The sequence below is a fragment of the Mesoplodon mirus genome (genome assembly GCF_964341445.2).
Source record: "Mesoplodon mirus genome assembly, chromosome: 5".
Taxonomy (NCBI): domain Eukaryota; kingdom Metazoa; phylum Chordata; class Mammalia; order Artiodactyla; family Ziphiidae; genus Mesoplodon; species Mesoplodon mirus.
Window position 1 is genome coordinate 14901098 of NC_138980.1, and position 21646 is coordinate 14922743.

The window sequence follows — 21646 nt, forward strand, 5'->3', positions numbered from 1 at the left end:
TATGTGTACCCTGACACAACATGAGGTATTCTAGGCACCTATGTATGAAGTATTCTTGCCAAGAAAGTGAACACGATCTTGGTGAAGGCTCTGCATCAGAACTGTCCAACACAAATTTCTGCAATGATAGAAATGTTTTTGTGTGCTATCCGATACTATATCTAATACCATAGCCATTAGCCAATAGCCACTTGGCTACTGAGCACTTAACCTGTGAGTCTGAGAAAATGACTTTTAAATTTTAGTTAATTTTAATTACAGTAAGCCCCCTACAAACAAGTTCCCTTCTGAGAGCATATTTGTAAGTCCAATTTGTTTGTAAGTCCAACAATGTTAGCCTAGGTACCCAACTAACACAATCGGCTATATAGTACTGTACTGTAATAGGTTTATGATACTTTTCACACAAATGATACATAAAAAAAACACAAAACATAAAGAAAGCATTTTTAATCTTACAGTACAGTACCTTGAAAAGTACAGTAGTAGAGTAAAACAGCTGGCACTTCCTAGCTGTACCAGCTACATCACCTCTGCTTTTACGCTTGTTTCTGGACATCCTGGGCTTGAAATAAAGATACTGTACTACTGTACTCTATACAGTACTGTAAAGTACACAAAAGCACAACCACTCGTGGTTGTGGAGAGGATGCACACACGACAATATATGCGAAACACATGAACTAACGTGATTGGACATGCGAACGCAGTTCGCATCTTTGAAAGTTTGCAACTTGAAGGTTCATATGTAGGGGACTTACTGAAATTTAAATTTAAGTAGCCACATGTAGTTAGTGGCAACCACACTTGACAGAGCAGCTGTAGGCCTACTAATTTATAGAAAGGATAGCGGGTAAAGGGACATGTTAAATGATAACACATCTCAGTGTATAATGTCTAGACCTTGTTTGGATCCTGATTCAAACAAACCAAACATAAGAGACAACTGGGGAAATCTGAACTGGATAATTCATAATATTAGGAATTATTTAAAATTTTTACTTGTACCAATGATATTATGTTTAAGCTTTAAAAAATTGTTCTCTCTCCAAGATTCATACTTTAGTATATAAGATGAATATGTACATGTCTGGGATTTTCTTTAAAGAATCCATCAGAGGGACTTCCCTGGTGGCACAGTGGTTAAGAATCCGTCTGCCAATGCAGGGGGCATGGGTTTGAGCCCTGATCCGGGAAGATCCCACATGCCGCAGAGCAACTAAGGCCGTGTGCCACAACTACTGTGCCTGTGCTCTAGAGCCCATGAGCCACAACTACTGAAGCCCTAGAGCCCGTGCTCTGAAACAAGCGAAGCCACCATCATGAGAAGCCCACGCACCACAATGAAGAGTAGCTCCTGCTCGCTGCAACTAGGGAAAGCCCGCATGCAGCAACGAAGACCCAACACAGCCAAAAATATAAATAAATAAATTTATTAAAAAAAAAAAAAGAATCCAGCGGAGGTGGAAGGGGAAGGGTGGTGGGAGGGTATACATGAAACAAGATTAGCTATATGTTGATAACTGTTGAAGCTGGGTGATGGGTATATGGTGTTCATCATAATATTCTTTCTATTTCTGTGCATGTTTGAAAATTTCCATCGCAGAATGTTAACAAATGAAGAGATAAATAAAACCTAGAATTAAAAGAATAGTATATATTTTATCCTATGGAATATTATACAACTCCTAAAAAGAATTCAATGGGTCTCTATATATTATGTCATGGAAAGAAAGCTAAACCACATGAGATGAAGAAGGGAAGTTGCATAACAATTGCTATGGTCTGAATGTTTGTATCCCCTACCCCAAATTCATGTTGAAATCTTAAGCCCCAGTAGTAATAATATTAGTAGGTGGGGCCTTTGGGAGGTGATTAGGTCATGAAGGTGGAGCCCTTGTGAATGGGATTAGTGCTTCCATGAGATTCTGCAGAGCTCCCCCTAGCCCTTTCCAACGATGTGAGGATACAGTAAGAGGTTTGCAACCTGGAAGAGAGTCTTCACCTGACCATTCTGGCACTCTGATCTTGGACTACCAGCCTCCAGAACTGTGAGAAATAAATTTCTGTTGTGTATAAGCTACCCAGTCTTTTCTGATAGCAGTCTGAATGCACTAAGACAGCAATATAGAAAGTATGATCCTATTTATGTAAACAATAAAAAGATGCATTTATATGTACATATATTTGTAAGTAAATACCTGCCCTTTAATGTACAAGTCCATTTCTTAGAACATATTTACAAAATTATTTTTAGACATCCAAAAGGATATATGTACAGATACTTAACTGTAGTGGTCTGGTTGGGCTGCCATAACGAAATACCACAGACTGGGTGGCTTAAACAACAGAAATTTCTCAGTTTTGGAGGCTGGGAAGTCCAAGATGAAAGTGCCAGCGGATTCGACTCCTGGTGAGGGCTTTCTTCTGGCTTGCAAATGGCCTCCTTCTCACTATGTCTTCACACAGAGGCGAGAGAGAAAGCTCTGGTGTCTCTTCCTCTTCTTATAAGGGCAGTAGCTTATAGATTAAGGCCCATCCTTGTGACCTCATTTAACCTTTATCACCTTTTCCATGTTCTATCTCCAAACAGTCATATTGAAGATTAGATTTTCAACTATGATTCTGGGGGGAACACAAATATTCAGTCCATAACATTTACGAAAGCATTATTTCTTATAGCAAAATTATGGAGACAATTTTTGTGTCCATCGATGGAGAAATGGATAGTTAAATTATATCCATATTATGACTAGTTTGGACAAATGTCCAAAACATATTTTTGAGTATAAAAAGCAAGTTGAACAATATATGAATCACACACATTAAAAAATACCAAAAAAAACCCCTAACTATATAATCCCCCCCCCCCGTTATATATAGTCTGGAAGTATAGTCATTCAACTACTAACAGTGATTAACCTTAGGGAATAGGAATGGGGATATGAAAAGAGGGGCATTTAACTTTTCACTTGTATAAGCCTAAATACTTCTAATTTATTTAAAAGATGATGGGCATTCATTACATTTGTGAATCTGGAAAATGCAAAAAGTGGTTGTTTTTTAAACCACTTGATTCCATGAGATAATATCTAAGTGCCTGAAATATTCAAACAGCAAATGTATTTATATAGCATGAGCTATGCCTCTCAAATGATTCCTGCTGTGTGCAGAGCTGCATTGAATAATCATGGTCCAGAATCCAGAAACATATTACAGAGTAGTCCCAACTTTTACTTGCATGGGCTCAAAGAACATTAGCCCCTTCTCCACTATCCTGTAGCTCCTCTCTTGAGACTTTCTCATTCTAAACGTCTAAATCCTCCTCAGCCACAGTCCTGTCCTCTTTTTTTTTAATCAGCCTTCCTCAGTTCCTTTAAATAGATATCCTACCAAGACTCAGTTTTTTCTCTAGCAATTGGTCACACTCCGCGTTTTAAAAGATCCAAGAACCAGGCTGGTGAAAACTTTTCTTCAACTGGGGGAAGGGAAAAGGTGAGGAACAGCTTAGTCTATTCACATATTGCAAGCATTGATTTCTCCAACTTTAGAACTGTAATTCTGTTAACTAATAATTGGGTCATGTGTATTATGGTTTATCTCAACTAGATTGTATTTGGGTAGGGAATTACTGTCATTATTTTTATTCCTTACAGTACTTCTTTAATTTATTGTTTGGTCCATTGATGTAAAAAAGATACCTAGGGGAATCCTCGGCACCAGGGCCCCGGGGCTGCGGTTGGGGGAGGGATGGTCCTCAGTTTGTCAAAGTGTAGCTTAAGTTGCTCATATCCAGGCTCAGTTCCAAATAGTCTAATTAAGGTTTATGCATTTCTTACAAGTCATATGCCTTCTTTACAGGTCAGAACATTCTTAGAAATCCTGAGGATTCAGAACTGCACTGCCTCAGACACTGGACCCTCATATAATCCTCTGAGCTCTTTTAGTTGGATGTTAGTATTGGACTTCGAACTAGAGAACCCTGTCTATAGTCACTTCATCTGTTTGGGCACCTTCCTCGCGGCCCGTTTCCTTGTCTGCAAAGCGGGGATAGTCGTGTGTGCCTCACAGGACGTTACGTGGGGACATGTTGTGGATATACAGCCCTTTTAAAACCTTCTGTCTGGAGAAATCACCCAGGCTTGGTTCCTGCCCTGCTCATGTGGAAGAGGCCGACTTAGTCCCCTTTTGCCCCCAAATGACATAATGAGGAAGGATTTCAACTTCGAAGATGTTTACTCAGAAACGACAGAGCGATAAAAACAGAGCTGAATAAGTCTGGCCAGCAGCTACATCTTCTCTCCAACAGATAATAATGCGTATAGTCCACTGTCTCTGGCACCTCAAGCTTTAACTTTGGGGAAACAATGAATTCTGCGCCCAGGCCTTCAGGCGAGTCAAAAAACCCGAAGTGGTTATGCTTGTTTGGGGGCCTGCGAGGCACGAGGGGACGGAGAAAGGTGAATCGAGCTGCTCTCTGACTCACAACCGGTTCGCCCTCCATACCTAACACAGCTAAGTGTTGCCGCCGCCATTTTGCAGGGTGGGCTGCGCAGTCTCCTCCAGCAAGGCCCGCGCGCCTGAGCCGGAGAGGACGTGGAAGGCTAGAAGGCGGGGAACGCGCGCTACCCGGGGGAAGCACGCGTGCGCACAGGCGGCGGCTCCGGCGGAGGGGTGGGGCCGGGGTACGAGTGCGCGTGCTCGGTGGGAGCCCGCGAAGTACCTGGAGGAGGTGGGGGGCGAGGTAGAAAGGAGTGAGGTTGAAGAGCGCTTGCGCGGGAGGGCGACCGTGCGGGGAGGGGGGCTCCGGAGCAAGCGCGCGGAGACGGGACTTAAGGAGCTCTCGCGAGATCTCCTGGTTGCTATATATGTGCGCAGGGAGCCCGCGTCCTTTCCCTGGTCTGATTCCGTCCTGCGTGACTGTTCTTTCGAACGGTAGTCTTTTATCTCCGTCCACTTTCTCTCCCACCGAAGTGCGTGCCACCAACCCATGGAAGATTCGATGGACATGGACATGAGCTCCCTGAGGCCCCAGAACTATCTTTTCGGTAACTGCTGGGGGGTTGGAGCGAGGCCGAGCAGGGCCTGCAGGCTTTGGTGGGGGGGCGGAATCCCACTGAGGCCTGGGTTAGCGAGGAAAGCTAAGCAGGCTGGAGGCCTGAGGGAGTGGGAAGCGAGCAGACGGGGTCCTGCCGCCTGCAGGATGGGGACCCAGGAGGGGCGAGCCGGAAGCACGGAGGGGGGGTGGGAAGGAGGGGCGGCCCGAAGGCTGGGGCGTCAGCGGTCCGAGGCCCAGGGCCTGAGGTAACGTGGAACCGACCGGCTGAGGGTTCGGCGTTACGCGGGGCCCGTGGTGGAGCTCCGGGCACAATTATTTCCTGGGGTTCTGTGAGTTGGTAGGCTTCTGATTTCGGGCGGGTGCCAGAGGCTGAGCTCCGCGTTGGTGATGCAGGAGGTTTTGTGGGTTCGGGGTGTGAGGAGGCTTGGGCCTCCTTTCTGGAGGGGGTCGATTGAGCATGGCGTTGTCCTCGGGCCTCAGGGTCAGGAGCTCTCGACCGAGCCTCGGTCCCGGTGCCTCGGTTGGTTGCTTGGGGCAAGGGAGGTGCGGCCCGGCCCGGCGTGAGGAGGCCGCGACCGCTGGGGAGCACGTGGTTGCCACGTGGTTGGGGGAAGGAGGGGGTGTGTGGGCGCTGCATCCGGGGCTCACGGTTGTCTTGTCACCCCCGAGCCTGGGGTCCTGGGGCTTGATTGAGGCTGGTGGGCCGGAAATATTAGGTGAAGTGGTTGGTAGCTCCAGGACTCTTGGAGGTCTTTTGTTCGGTGCTTAACATCTACGCTGGTAGTTCTCATTTAGAGAATCCTTTTTCTGTCTCACCGCGTCCACCTCGCAGAGGAGGTATTGCCGCTCAGAGAACCGAAGTGGCTTAACGAAGGTTGCACTTGTAGGAAGAGACTAGATCTAACCCCATGACCCATGCCTCCAGAGCTGTTGCATTACAAATGATTTGGGGTGGGGGGTGGCTAGGGAGGGAGACTGGCGGAGGGCGCCTTCTGTTAAACTTGTAATTCTATACCAGGGTTTTGGGATTTCCCCCTCGAGCACACCAAGTACTAAGGGGCCTGCGTTGGTTTTTCAGTCTCACTAAAAACTGTATTGTTGAAGCCTTTGTGTCAGGCTTTAAAAGTAAGTGCAAATCCTGCCCCAAATTAATTTTGTTTCCTTATATATCATGCTGAGATTTGTTAACTGAGAAATAACAGTTAAGCATCTATTCCAGTAACTCTTAGATTACAACTAAATGGGACTATTTAAATTAAGTAAAGTTTAATTCTGCTGGTATTTAAGACAGTTTGCTTATTCATGAATGGTAGTAGTGACATGCAGTATGCATTAAGGCTTTTAGTCCTAGCATTTCGAAAAGCTGGTGTTTCTGATCAATTTACATCAAAATTTATATCAGAACTTTTATGTTAACTCTTGCTATTGGAAGTATCCCTAGGATATTTCTATTGTCTTAAACATAATTTCTGAACAGAATTTAATGTACATCATTTCTGTTACTTCAAAGATGGAATGTTGGCCCCTGTAATGAGTTTTAGTTCTTTTACGTTTGTAGTTTTCCTGTTGTAAATACAAGCTGTTGATGTAGGTGTTTGTGTAACCATTGTCATTTCTAAATTTGGCACCTGGGAGTTTTGGTAGGTAATTCAACTTTAAAATAGTGGGATTTTATCAACATTGTATGTTAGGGTTGGTTTCAGTTCTAGGTTTACTAAATTTTTGATCCCGTTTCTACACGAGAATAGTAGTGTAGTTGAGCATAAAATAATGTAGTGGGTAGTGGAATTTATAAAGCTCTGTATGGATGTTATTTGATGTTTATAGACTTCTGTGTTCAAGAAATCCAGGAAGAGGTACTTCTGCCTTGCCTTTTCGTAGCTAGAATAGTAAAAATTAGTTCACAAGTTAACTTTTTGGTTACCCACACTGAATTTTCAGTGTTATTTTTCTGCTTGTTATAGTTGAATTTTTTCTTCATTTACAGGTTGTGAACTAAAGGCCGACAAAGATTATCACTTTAAGGTGGATAATGATGAAAATGAGCACCAGTTATCTTTAAGAACGGTACTTAAACTTTTCAAAATAAACTACTTAACATTTCTTGATTTCAGTCTCTTAGTTCCTATTCGTGTGGATTAATACTTATTTTACAGCAGTATTTTTCTTGCCTTATTTATGTTCTTCGCTTCTACAGTTGTATTAAAAAGCCCTTTAGGGTAGTGATAAATACAAATCTTATTTGTTCTCCACAGACGCTAGCCTATAGCCTACTACTTAACTTCCAGGTGGCCAGTAAATGTTAGGTGGTTTGTACGTAGGCGTGGGTGATGACATAAACATCTTTGTCATCAAATGCATTTTTATGTAATTGTTAAGATTCACCAAATATGAGAAATTGTCAAAGTCACATAAAACTTGAAGACAACATCGTGCTCAAGTCAGTTTCCCATCAGTGGTAACAATGAAAGGTTTATAAATTGTTCTGATTATTTAAAACAACTGGTTGGGGGGTTGTAAAATGGTGGAAACTTAAGTTGAAGTACTGTTCTTCTATTCACAGGTCAGTTTAGGGGCTGGCGCAAAGGATGAATTGCACATTGTCGAAGCAGAGGCCATGAATTATGAAGGCAGTCCAATCAAAGTAACACTGGCAACTTTGAAAATGTCTGTGCAGCCAACGGTAAGGGCACTTTTACACTTTGGATTTTATGTCAAAGTCTCATTCTCTTGCCTTAAGGTGAGTGTCATTTAGCTTACAACAAGGAGATTGGGGAATTTGGTTTGGTTTTTTCCTAGTAGTCACAGCTGCATATTCTGTCACTGGTGTTGACTGATCACTGGTGGTAGCTGCTTGTTTATCAGAGGTGGAAAAAACAGGTTCACTGGTTTGTTCATTTGGCTTATGGGTTTGCTTGTTCAGAAACATTTTTAAGTCATGAACAGATTTTATACCAAACATGTAACCATTTTTTTCCCCACAATATTTAGTGATTTATAATTTCTTCTTTTTAGGTTTCCCTTGGGGGCTTTGAAATAACACCACCTGTGGTCTTACGGTTGAAGTGTGGTTCAGGGCCTGTGCATATTAGTGGACAGCACTTAGTAGGTATGTTACTTTTATATGTTATGATGGTTATTTTTAATGCAGTTACTTTGTTCCCAATTTGGACTTTATAAAGTATGCTTAGTTCCAGTACTGCTGGTCTGTAATAGGTTCAAATGGGAATCTAGGGGCTTCCCTGGTGGCGCAGTGGTTGAGAGTCCGCCTGCCGATGCAGGGGACACGGGTTCGTGCCCCGGTCCGGGAAGATCCCACATGCTGCGGAGCGGCTGGGCCCGTGAGCCATGGCCGCTGAGCCTGCGCGCCCGGAGCCTGTGCTCCGCGACGGGAGAGGCCACAACAGTGAGAGGCCCGCGTACCGCAAAAAAAAAGAAAAAAGAAAAAAAGGGAATCTAGTAATTTATAACTAGAAAAGCCTGGTGTTTTGCATGTAAAACCTAGTAATGAGTATTAGTCCACCAAATTCCTTTAAAAAATTTTTGTTCTCTTTTTACTGTTTTTCTAATAGAATCTGAGTTTTAAAATATTCATTACTGTGTCTTATCAGTGCCCTTTTTTCTGAATTCTTGCTGTTGGTTGAGTTTTAGTAGTGGCTAATGAAGAATTTTATTTTAGCTGTGGAGGAAGATGCAGAGTCAGAAGATGAAGAGGAGGAGGACGTGAAACTCCTAAGTATATCTGGAAAGCGTTCTGCCCCTGGAAGTGGTAGCAAGGTTCCACAGGTACAGATGCAATCTACTATACATAATTTATTCTGGCCTTTAGTTTGGTAGTTTGGGTTAGCACTTACTTACGAGTGTGTGTCCAATTATTTTTTTAAGAAAAAAGTAAAACTTGCTGCTGATGGAGATGAAGATGATGATGATGACGATGACGATGATGATGAAGAGTAAGTAGTATGCCCTTAGAAACCTGACGTTGTATGGGGGGTTATGAAAACGATTTACCAAAATCATGATGAGTGGTTGTCAGTGTGTTAAATGAGCTGAGTTAAAGGATGGAGTATGCAGCATTTCCCAGATGTATATGACTAGGTGCCTTTTTTCTGAGGAAGATTTAGTGGACACATTACTGTATGCTAAGTCTGGTGTATTTTATGCTGAACAGTTTATAATAAATGGGTTGGGCATAAAGAGAATCTGAATAGCTCCAGCTATATTCATTTTGTAAGTTGTCACTTGGGGATTTTTTTTTCCCCACAAAGGATTTTGGCATGTGGTTGTCCTGGTCCTTATGAGAAAATTAGATTCTAAAAGAGAATAGGATTTTGCTGGAGAATTTAAAATTTGGTTGTAAACAAGATTTTTGATACATTTGTTAAACTAGGTCAGACTATGGTAAAGTTACAAACACGCTATGGAATAAAATGCTCCTCATAATTAGTCTTTCCTATATGCAGCCATATCAAAAATTTATTAATGTTGAATTTTTAACTGTTTGTCCACTTTGTTCTTGAGTTCTCAGGTTGGTCCATTATATATTTACTGAAAACAGTTGAAATGGAATCTAAGACAGACTCTGAGAGAACATGCACTAATTTAACGATCAGATCTGCAAAGTAGGTTTTCAGTGACCTCAACTAGCCAAGTTGGTAGCCCTTTAAAAAGGCCTTTGAGCATGACAGTGGAAGCAGAAAATAGGAAAGAGTTGAATGCTTAAAAAATTCAAAATTACCTGCATGTCAAACTTAAAAACAAACTCGGTATAGTTGGTGTTTGTTACTAGTTGATTATGCCTGGGCTTTGGAAGATTTCCTGTCTTTAAAATGGGGATAATTCCTGATGTAACTACAATGTAAATAGTTTACGTTCTTGTCTTCCATGTCTCCTCTAAGTTGTCTTTAAGTTAGGTGGTGAGGGAGGAATGAAAAGTGTAGATGGTGACATGGTCCAAATTGGTAAGTTTTCATAAAAGGGAAAAAAGGGTAGTCAGATACATGTATAAGTAGAGGCAGTTAATGGATCCCTTGAGGATAACAAGTCTTAGAAGATTCCATTGGTTAGGGGGCAGTGAAAATGTTAAGAGGTGCCCCAAGGTTTGTTAGTTAAAAGTAGTTATTATGTGGAAATTGTAAGCCATAATCTCAGAAGGCTTGGAACCCACAAAAAGGCAGATCAGTGGGTCTGTTCTGGGGATGGAAGGGGTATGGTGTGGGGTTGGTTGACTGCTGTTGATGTAAGCAAGAAAAGCTGAAGACCATGTAGTACATTAAAAGTTAGTATGACCAACAAAACATAGTTAATCAACTATACTCCAATATAAAATAAAAAGTTTTAAAAAAAAAGTTAGTATGGCTTACAGATACATCCTGGGTGGATTATTCTGGGTGGCCAGGGAACTATAAGGGGTGACTTTGGAGGCCAGTTTTTAGGGGGCCCTGAAAATGTTAGGCGTTCAAGCATGGCTGGCATGGGGCCCCCATGGGGCCGGAGTGGCCATTCCCCAAGTGGCTCATGGTCATGGCTGGGTCCTGGGGCAGCATGGGCTGTGCTTCCTTCCAAGTTCAGTGTCATTTCCCACAGGGGCCAGGTCAGGTGAGGGGGTGGTGGAGAGTGTTCCGTGTTTTCTTCATGGAAGGTGGCAATGGGATTTGCCTAGGTGCCACCCAGGAAAATACCTGTTACTTAAAAAAAATAAAACAAAGGGTGTTCTCCATAAACACCCTTTTCCCCTATTTTATTAGGGACTATCCTAATAAAACTGCTTATTACAATAGTGGTTTTATAGAAACCATTGTCATCTTTTTTTTTTTTTTTTTTTTTTTTGGCGGTACGCGGGCCTCTCACTGTTGTGGCCTCTCCCGTTGTGGAGCACAGGCTCCGGACGCGCAGGCTCAGCAGCCATGGCTCACGGGCCCAGCCGCTCTGTGGCATGTGGGATCTTCCCGGACCAGGGCACGAACCCGTGTCCCCTGCATCTGCAGGCAGACTCTCAACCACTGCGCCACCAGGGAAGCCCTGTCATCTTTTTTTTATTTTATTTATTTATTTATTTTTTCTTTTTTTTTTCGTTTTTTTCTTTTTTTTTTTTGTCATCTTTTTTTTAATATGGGGTAGCCCATGCAGGTATTGGGTGCTAGGGCCAAAATTGACCAATCACTGTTAAAAATTACTTAAAAGACGTTATATGCCTTTAAATGTATACTACATGGTATTTTATCCAGTTAACAGCAGATTTTTTACCCCTGTATTGGAAAGAAGTGTTGCTTTGGTTGCACTTGGATGAAGTTACTCCTGTTTTTTATTTAGACTATGCAATGTGGAAGAGAAACCATTTTGACCAGTATATAATGTTTGGTTTGTGAAGTAATTACAATTTAAACCAATTCCACCATTTGCTGATTCGTACTTATTCGTGGACTTCTCCAGTGATTGGATTTTTTCCCCCCAGTTCCCCCATTTAGAGTGTACCATTTGGTGCTTTATAGTGTATATGCACAGTTGTGCAGCCAGTTTCAGAACATTTCATCACCTCAAAAAGAAACTGCTATAACCATACCTCATCTTCCCCAGCTCTAGTCAACCACTAATGTACTTTGTTTTTTATAGATTTGCCTGTTGTGGATATTTCATATAAATGGAATCATACAATATGTGCTCTTTTGTGGCTGGTTTGTTTAACTTATCACAATGTTTTTAAGATTCATCCTTGTAGCATGTAGCAGTACTTGTACTCGTTTTATATTATTGAACTGTAAGAACTTTTTTATATATTTTGGAAACAAATCCCTTACCAGGTAGAATTTACAAACATTTTCTCCCATTCCATGGGTTGTCTTTATACTCTGTTGGTGGTCCTTTACAGAAAAGCTTTTAAATTTCATAAAGTTTGGTTTATTTCTTTTATTGTGTTTTCGGTGTCAAACCTAACCATTGCCAGATCTTCAGAAAGTTTTATAGTTTCAGCTCTTAGCTTTTATCCATTTTGAATTGATTTTTGTATCTATTGTGGGTAGGAGCCAGTTTCATTTTTTTTTTGATTGTGGATATCCAGTAGTCCCGGCATCATTTGTGAAAGACTTTTCCCCATTGAATGGTCTTTGCCCCCTTTTTGAAAATAGTTACCATAAATGTATATTTACTTTTGGACTCTTCAGTTCCATGTCTATCCTTCTGCCAGTGAAACATTATTCTGATTTCTGTTGCTTTGTACTTTTTATAGATTTTAGTTTGTAATTACTTAATGTGAATGCTTCACCTTTGTTCTTTTTCAAGATTGATTTTGGCTACTTTGGGTTCCTAGAGTTTCAGTGTGAGTTTTAGGATCAGTTTCTATGGAGATACCAGCTAGGATTCTTTTAGGGGTTGTGTTAAATATGTAGATTAATTTGGAGAGTTGCCACCTTAATATTTACTGGTCCATGAATTTGGAATGTTTCTATTTATTTTAATTTCTTTAAATAACTCCATTTTCATTTTCAAAAATTTATTTTCAGTTGTAAAAAACATAACACCATATTTACCATCTTAACTATTTTTTAAGTGTGCAGTTCAGTAGTGTTAATCACATTGTTGTGTAACATCTCAAGCTCATCTAGTTACACTGAAAACCATAACCGTTGAACAAAAAGTCCCCATTTCCACCTCTCCCCTGCCAGCCACCAAATCTACTTTTGGTTTCTATAAAGACTGATTCCTGGGCCTCCCTGGTGGCGCAGTGGTTGAGAGTCCGCCTGCCGATGCAGGGGATACGGGTTCGTGCCCCGGTCTGGGAGGATCCCATATGCCGCGGAGCGGCTGGGCCCGTGAGCCATGGCCGCTGGGCCTGCGCATCCGGAGCCTGTGCTCCGCAACGGGAGAGGCCACAACAGTGAGAGGCCCGCGTACCACAAAAAAAAAAAAAAAGACTGATTCCTTTAGATACCTCATATAAGTGGAATCATACAGTATTTGTCTTTTTGTGACTGTTCTTTCACTTCGCATAATGTCCTTAAGGTTCATCCATGTGCTACATTTGAGGATTTCCCTAAGACTGCATATTCCCTGATATATATACGTATATGACATTTTCCCTACAATTTGTTTATGAATATTTGGGTTGCTGCTTTTTGGGGGTGGCAGGGCGGGTTGGCTCACACCGTGCTGCATGTGGGATCTCTTAGTTCCCCAACCAGGGGTTGAACCTGTGCCCCGCTGCAGTGGAAGTGTGGAGTCCTGACCACTGGACTGCCAGGGAGTTCCCTGGGTTGCTTCTGCTGCTTGGTAATTGTGAATAATGTTGCAGTGAAAATGAATTTGTGTTCAAGATTGTGCTTTCAGTTCTTTTGTCAACCCACAAAAGTTTGAAAGCTCTTCGTGCTTTGATTGACTAAACTTGTAGGTTCATCCACTCTCTGGATAAGCTTTCTAGATTTGTTGAGTGCATTGAATCAGTAATAAGGACTTATTTCATTTGTAGTGATGATGATGATGACTTTGATGATGAGGAAGCTGAAGAAAAAGCTCCAGTAAAGAAAGTAAGTAAGATACAGTAGTATAAGATTATCAGAAATAGCTAATAAAAAATGATGGGAATTTTTGCCATTAGTTTTGTGGTTATTGAAAATTGTCTTAGGAGAAGATGATCTCATACTTCAAATTTTTCTTGAGTAGGGCTACCCTGGAAACTTTTCTAATAGTGGGGAGTTATCTCTTTTCTTTATATAGCCTTCTGTCTGTCTGTTAACCCTTTTGTCAAAATGATTGTTTCTCTTAGCCTGACTGCTGCTTTTGCCATGGTTTGGGGCAGTTTTGTTTGTACTAATATGTCTGTTACGTAGGGAGGGGCATTGATTAAGATTAATTTCTAATTGCAGTCTGTACGAGATACTCCAGCCAAAAATGCACAAAAATCAAACCAGAATGGAAAAGACTCAAAACCATCAACACCAAGATCAAAAGTAAGTGGTAACATACAAATACAAGCTCCATTGAAGTAGTTAGGTTCTTCTGTGGAAGAATCTCCTTTGAAAATTTGATAGGTCTTTGGAGAACGCCTGTAGTTGGTGTTGAAGAGCTAAGATGTGATTATTTTATTGGTAATCACTGTCATATAGTTACACAGTTGACCCTTGAACAGCATGGGTTTAAACTGCATGGGTCCATTTATCACGGTTTTTTTTTTTTTGTAAATGCTACAGTACTGCATATCCACGTTTGGTTGAATATGGATGCAGAGGAACCACAGATGTGGAGGGCCGACAAGTTATACACAGATTTTTGGCCACGTGGAGGGCTGGCGTCACCTGTTGACATTCAAGGGTCAACTGTATATTGCCGTGGCTTTCTAATGGGGGAGAAAGCCGACAGAAAGATTTTTATTGTGGTACAAACAGTTGTGTCATGTAAGGGTTCTTGCTTGTTGAAAGGTATGTTTATCGCATAGTGCAGTTTCTCTGTGCTGGCCGCATGTTGGGAGATTATCATTTAAATGCTATGGAATGGGCCCCAGGCATCAAGCTGCATTAACTTTGTTGCTTCGTTCTTGGGGACCTTCTGGTTTCGTTTTTTGATAATATACTTACTTTAAGTGTAGAACTGACCTTGTGTTGAATATAAATGCAGGCTCAAACTATTTCCTATTCCTTTCTTAAGCAATAACTTAAAAATAATTGTTGAGACATGAATTCATTTAACTCAATTCCGGTGTATACTTGTTTTTACAAAGGACTGTAAGAATTTTATTGAGAAAATCCAGGTAGGGAGGGTCTTAAGAGTTCTTATGATGTAAAATTCGCCTTTTTTCCCAGGGTCAAGAATCCTTCAAAAAACTGGAAAAAACTCCTAAAACACCAAAAGGACCTAGCTCTGTAGAAGACATTAAAGCAAAAATGCAAGCAAGTATAGAAAAAGTGAGTAAATTGTCTTCCTTAAAGGAACTAAATTAAAGGAACTAAATTGGTAATTTTACCTTCCTGGGGTTTGGAACAGGACTGTTCCTCATTTTTTATAGTTAATATACCTGCCCTTTTGTGGTGTGAAATTATCTCAAAAATGGATTACTAGGTACTTACATTAATTTATAGTCTGTTGATTTTTTTTTTGCATATTTGAAGTTACATATGCTTTATTTTCCATTATCAAAGGATTACAAGTAAGTTGATGGTAAGATATATTCTTACCTTAGATGTTAAAATGAGAGAGCATTTCCCTTCACCTGTTCTGGTCATGAGATGCCACAGTACCAGCAGAGGGCGTATGAATCTTCTAAAATTGCAAATGGCTGGAAAAGTAGTCTTTGGCCACGTGGTGTTGTAGTTTTTAAAAAAAATTACTCGTGTTTGACTGTAGTCAGAAACATTCTCCAACAAATTGAGTCGTTTCTATTTGCCATTTGCACCAAGATGTCACCAGGCAATACGTGTGATAATATCTTGAATTTTTAAGTGACTAAGGTGTTTACATTTAGTCTCCTTTTGTCTTAGTGGAAATGTGTGAGAAGAGGATTAGCTTTTGTCCTACTTGGCCTTGCTTGATTTCGGGTGGGGGGATGCACTTAATAAACTTTAGTGAACTCTGGAGTATGGAGTAATTGGTTTTAATGCCTTGAAACACATTTGAGAGAAACTTCAAAATTCTGTGAATATTCTCAGACCCCAATTATTGAGAATAAATGTGGGATGGTGAGGAAAAGTTACTGACTCCCTTTTCCTGTGTTTTTTCTGTGCTCTCTAGGTTCTACATGGCTTCTGTAGATTTCCTTTCATTGTGCAGTTATGAGTCAATTGGAAAACTAACATTTTAGAACCAGAATGTATTTCTTGATTTTGCTTTAGTACTACTGCAAACCTTTTAGCCTTCCTGGTATCGCTGCTTTATTTTTATCCCTTGCGTACCGTTCTAAAATGACATTTTAGATACCCCTCCCCCTAATTTTAATATGGTCCTATCTCCTTGGTTTAATTGCAGGCGCATTGAACAATCCTGGGCACTACTGGTAAATTAAACCCAAAGATGGGGAGAGAGGAAAAGGAGAGACAAATGTAGTCCAAACTGAGTATCATCAACAATCCAGACTGAAGTCTTCTATTTTAACTCAATCCCCTTTCCTGATTTGCCACCCACCCATGCCCCCCTTCCAGGCTGGAAGCAATCTCTTGATCTCCTAAAACACTTTCTTTTGACTGCTGTGATTCAGTGAACCTTATACTTTGCTTTCTATTACTTGTGCATTTGCCTCACCTCTCTGACCATATTTTAATCACCTTTGTATCTCCCTAGCTGCTCAATAAATAATTTGAATCAAATAAGAATGTATGTGACAATAATTTAAAAGTGTAATTATAGTGAGGTTTATTTTCTAGGTGATGAGGCAGTTAAGTATCTTACACCATACCTGAAGCCTTCTTGATCTTTTTAAAATGCACAGAAGATTCAGGTTACAGGGAAAATCAAAATTTAGTTATCACAATAGGAAACAAAAGTGAAAAAATTAGTGCGTTAAGATAATTCCAGAGCAGAGATAAATATAAACATTTCAAGATTTTTGAAAATATTTGTGACATATACTTTGAAAATGGTGTTACTACTATTGTGCTTTCTTCCCTGTGCCCATAATTGAAAGGAATGGCGAATTTTAGAGTTTAGTGAAATGTAATAAAGTCTTCCCCCCATTTGACTTCATATACCCCCTGAATTGACTCCCAGGTTAGCACTGTGCTGGACCTGGGTTTTTGGTACATATTAAGTGATCTTTTTAACAATTTTCGTCACATGTATACACGATACCCAAAGGGGCTATACTTTTTTTTTTGTATTTGGTCCTGGGTGGTAGAGGGTGGTGATAAAGCCGACTTGTTAGATAAATACAGTAGGCAGTCAAGTTGATGGTTGAGTGCCTGAAGAATCACAAGCATATCTTATACTTGGTGTTTATAGAGTGGCTGGGTGGGGGCAGGAAATTTGAAACTTGGACAAACCTTACTCAGTATGAGAGTACTTGTGGAAGACCCCGAGGTCCTAATATGTTGTACAAACATGTCTTTCTAGGCCTAAAAAAGGATTTATTCAGTATTAAACTGAAGGAGTTGAAGAGACAAGGAATGAATCACAATGATCCATATAATAAACACTCAAATCTGAGGAATTTCATAACAATCTCCCTCAAAAATAGTGTTTCTATACTTACTCTTAATAATGCTTTTGTCTCAATAGGGTGGTTCCCTTCCCAAAGTGGAAGCCAAATTCATCAATTATGTGAAGAATTGTTTCCGGATGACTGACCAGGAGGTAACTGAACTTTGTTGGAGACGTGATCAAATCCAAAATTTTTATTGTGACATTACGGTTATTTGTTTAGTCTCTTTAGGTGTTGGCTTCTTTTAAAATGTTCCTAACCACAGACAATACTTCAGATTAAATACATGGAAACTCTTAAGAATTTAGTTGGCAGAGACTGAGAAGATAACTTTTTTAGTACATTTTTCCCAGCTTTTATATAGTTGGTAAATTATCTCTTGGTTACTGAACTCAGTTTTGCTTTTGGTACTATGTTGGCTAAGGAAATGAGCTGTGGTTTTCCTTGCTGCTCCATTTGGCTACTTGGGTCAGTCTGTTCTTTGCTTTCTTGTGAGTTGGCAGAGATGATTTTCTCCATAGATGTTATGGGAAGCACATTTTGCTGAAATCAACCTAAGTGTAAAATCAGTTGAGTTAGATTTTGTATTTCTTAATGTGAAGAAGGTATTTTGTCAATAGAAGAAAAATCATGCATTTATTTTTACTATCTTATTTATAGTTGCTGACTCGCAGATTGTAAAGGAAAATGTAAAAGCAGTTACACAGGGTTGCTAGGCATCATGTACATACAGGACATATTTCTGTGTTTAATGGTTTTTGTCAGCGCTCCCTAAGTCTCCTGGATTCAGCTTTCTTCAATAAATTAAATTTGTTATTTAGAGATCTTTTTCTACCACAATATTTAGTACTTAAGTCACTTAAATGGCAGCACTATTTTTCTCAGGTTTGAAACCCTTTCAGTGGTTTAATACTCTTTACTTGTTTATTGTGAGTTCAGCCTTCCTTGTTGTGGTCACGAGATAACCAGTTTGAATCTTTTCTTCGATTCTTTTGGTTGCTATTCTGTTTTTGTGTATATTTGAATCCCAAAAAGCCAGTGTAAATTGTGTGAATTTTCTGCGGACATTTAGTAAGCATAAAAGTCCTTTTAAAACTATGCAGTGTGTAATTGTTAATTCAGTATTGAAAATGGTTTTTTTGGTTTTTTTGGGTTTTTTTTTTTTTTTTTTTTTTTTTGCGGTTCGTGGGCCTCTCACTGTTGTGGCCTCTCCCCTCTCCCGTCGCGGAGCACAGGCTCTAGACGCGCAGGCCCAGCGGCCATGGCCCACGGGCCCAGCCGCTCCGCGGCATGTAGGATCTTCCCGGACCGGGGCACGAACCCGTGTCCCCTGCATCGGCAGATGGACTCTCAACCACTGCGCCACCAGGGAAGCCCTAAAATAAAATTTTTGATTAGGAAAAATTCAGGTGAAGATAAAGTAACAACTGAAGTTGCAAGGGCCTTCCAAACAGCATAATGTCAGTCTTACAGCTGAAAATGACTGAATTCACTGCTATCAGAAATATCTTCTGACTTAAAAACTGAAAGCTGTTTTCAAGTGCCAGGATGAAATTTCTGCAATAATAAAAAGTGTGATATCTCAGTTTACTATTATGAAATTATCAAAACATTGAATGTGTCACATTTTTATGGCATAGCTGCAGATGTAAGTAATCACAATGTGTAAAGTATCTTCCCATTACTTGTGCAGTTTTGCTTCTGAAAAAGTTGTTTATGAGGATTTGGCTAATGAAATCCAGATGGAACCTGAGAAATAGCAAATTTTTGCAAAAACTCTTGAATTAAAGAGTTAATCAAAAAAATTGTACTGCCTTTTGTGGAAAGACTACAGATAAAAATCTTGCTGAATGTTTGTATAAAGTGGCAAACAGTGTTTACTCGAAGCAAAACATGATGTATTCGCAGGTGTTTTCTTTTCCATTCAATATTCTATATAATACATAAGTCAAGTAGCATCTGGTTTTTGTTTTTTTTTTTACATTAGAGTGTCATGAAAATGTTCTTCAGTATTTTTATTCAACTTAATGATTAGCGAATGACTGATGTTTGTTGACATGGTATTCAGTTCCCTTGCATTTGAAATCCAATGGCTGTGTTTAAAAACAGTATTTGAGAAAATCCTATTTATTTGAAGCACTGAAACACTTTGAAGAAAAGGCTCCCAAAGTTCTTTTAAATAATCCATTGAGTGAAACCTGCTTATTTAAATGTCTCTTCAGCAGTAGGACCATGTAAATTAAAAGAAGAGCAAAGTCATTGAAGTTCTCCATTGCTTTAAAAGAACTTGTTGAATCCTTTAAAGAGTTGACAAAAACATCAAGACTATTTTTTTAAGAGGCATTATTCATGAATAGGAAAAGAAACATCAATTTGAAGTAGATAATTAATACTGCACTTACATGATTGTCATTTGAAATGTTTTTTATCACTTGAAGATTTTGGCTCTTTTACATGGTGTTACTAAATACCAGCATGAGAACAAGTAGAATCAATTATATGTTGAAGAGGGATGTAGAAATTGATGAGGGATCTCTTTTTTGGTCATTGGACAATATTTTTGTTTTTATTTTTTTGCGGTACGCGGGCCTCTCACTGTTGTGGCCTCTCACGTTGCGGAGCACAGGCTCCGGACGCGCAGGTCCGCGGCATGTGACCTGTGTCCCCTGCATCGGCAGGCGGACTCTCAACCACTGCGCCACCAGGGAAGCCCTGGGCAATACTTTAAATTATTAGACTTGAAGAATGGAAAAGCAAGTTAGTCATGGAAGATGGTGTTCTGTGTTTCAACAAACGAGAGGAGCTTGTCTGAGTAGCTAATATGGCAGAACATGCTAAATATATATAGTGTCTCATAATGCTAATGCTAGCATGTGTTCTCATTAATGAAATAATTTGGATATGACCACTGTAGAAACTTAAAATGTAAACAAAATATAAGACTGTAATTAAGGAATTTTATAAGCAAATTATGCAAAATAAAGAACTGTTGAGTTCCCACATCATCAGGGAGATATAATTAGAGATAAAGAAAGATGTAACTTTGGTATATTTATATAGTTTATTTCAGATAAGTGTACTTAATTTTATGTGTCCTGTGTACAGGTGCATGTTTTTCTCTAAATCTGGCAGCCCTAAAGCAGATAACATGGAGGCAACATTGGCCAAACTGGTCTTCGTTTCCTTAACTAAATATCTAAGTTGTTAAATGTATATTAGTATAAAAGTGACTTTGCGTACAAAAATCACATGATTTTTGTGTCTGAATCAAAGTATTTGAAATTGAATTATGCCTAAGTATAAATTTCCTTGAAATCAGTTTTTAATTATCTAGAGTGAACCTTTTTGGTGGTAGAATGAAAAATAGATATGTTGAATTGTACAGAGACGTGGTTTAATTTATTGGTGTGTATGAAGTGTTGTGGTTTTTTAACCACATTTCTTTTCTCTCTTTTTTTTCCCCAGGCTATTCAAGATCTCTGGCAGTGGAGGAAGTCTCTTTAAGAAAATAGTTTAAACAGTTTGTTAAAATTTTCCGTCTTATTTCATTTCTGTAACAGTTGATATCTGGCTGTCCTTTTTATAATGCAGAGTGAGAACTTTCCCTACCGTGTCTGTTAAATGTTGTCCAGGTTCCATTGCCAAGAATGTGTTGTCCAAAATGCCTGTTTAGTTTTTAAAGATGGAACTCCACCCTTTGCTTGGTTTTAAGTATGTATGGAATGTTATGATAGGACATAGTAGTAGTGGTGGTCAGACAAATGGAAATGGTGGGGAGACAAAAATATACATGTGAAATAAACTCAGTATTTTAATACAGTAGCACTGTTTCTCTTTCTGTTATCCTCTTTATACTTTGTCAAAGAAATACATGTACATAGTAAAAGTGTCAAATAGTATTCCAGAATCTCTAAAATAGTATCCTGCCCTACCCATCCAAATAGTTTTGCTTCTCAGAGTTAACCAATCTATTTTTCATCAAGAGGGCTTAGTGCTTTTACCTTACCACCTCTTGATAATAGTTAATTATAATCAAATGTTCATCAGACCTTCTTATCCACCTGTCCTAGCCTTTTCACTCCCAAAGAAAATCTGGCATGTTAAATAGCCTGCAGCAGCCTTTCTCAACCTGGGTTCTTTATCTGAACCAGAACACAAAATTATTTTTGTGACTATTTTCTTAATTTATCTAAAACAGTACATATTTGAGATCTATGGGGGAAGATAATTTATTGCATGTGGTGGTTATGTGAGGACATTCAGGGACTAATCCTTGGGACCCCTTCATCTGATGGACCAAGATTCAATTGCATGATGGTCAGGGCTAGATTCCTGTTCTGCTTGTTTTGCTGTGGTATATCCTCCAGTAGTTTCCCAATAGATGGGGGAAGTATTCTGATTTTTTTGCATACCTGAAAACATCTTGATTTTTGACATCAAATTATTTGCTGCCTTGTAAGCTGAATCTT

The 21646-nt window shown here is 39.7% G+C and overlaps 1 protein-coding gene across 1 annotated transcript; it reads left to right on the forward strand.

The window, feature by feature from the left end:
• The first annotated feature begins 4859 nt into the window (after positions 1-4859).
• Positions 4860-20999, forward strand: NPM1 (nucleophosmin 1). Its single transcript, XM_082623006.1, has 11 exons — positions 4860-5048; positions 7047-7126; positions 7623-7742; positions 8075-8168; positions 8739-8845; positions 8945-9012; positions 13521-13578; positions 13918-14001; positions 14851-14952; positions 16010-17329; positions 20643-20999. Exons 1-10 carry the CDS (start codon positions 4991-4993, stop codon positions 16016-16018), a joined length of 780 nt encoding a protein of 259 aa, XP_082479132.1. The 5' UTR covers positions 4860-4990; the 3' UTR covers positions 16019-17329; positions 20643-20999.
• Positions 21000-21646: the final 647 nt, after the last annotated feature.

Bases quoted from the DNA above. Each gene is read 5' to 3' on its own strand.
- NPM1 (XM_082623006.1), top strand. From the start codon at position 4,991: ATGGAAGATTCGATGGACATGGACATGAGCTCCCTGAGGCCCCAGAAC. The intron at 8,169-8,738 runs GTATGTTACTTT...ATTTTATTTTAG, and splicing joins TAGTGGACAGCACTTAGTAG to CTGTGGAGGAAGATGCAGAG. The intron at 14,002-14,850 runs GTAAGTGGTAAC...CTTTTTTCCCAG, and splicing joins CATCAACACCAAGATCAAAA to GGTCAAGAATCCTTCAAAAA.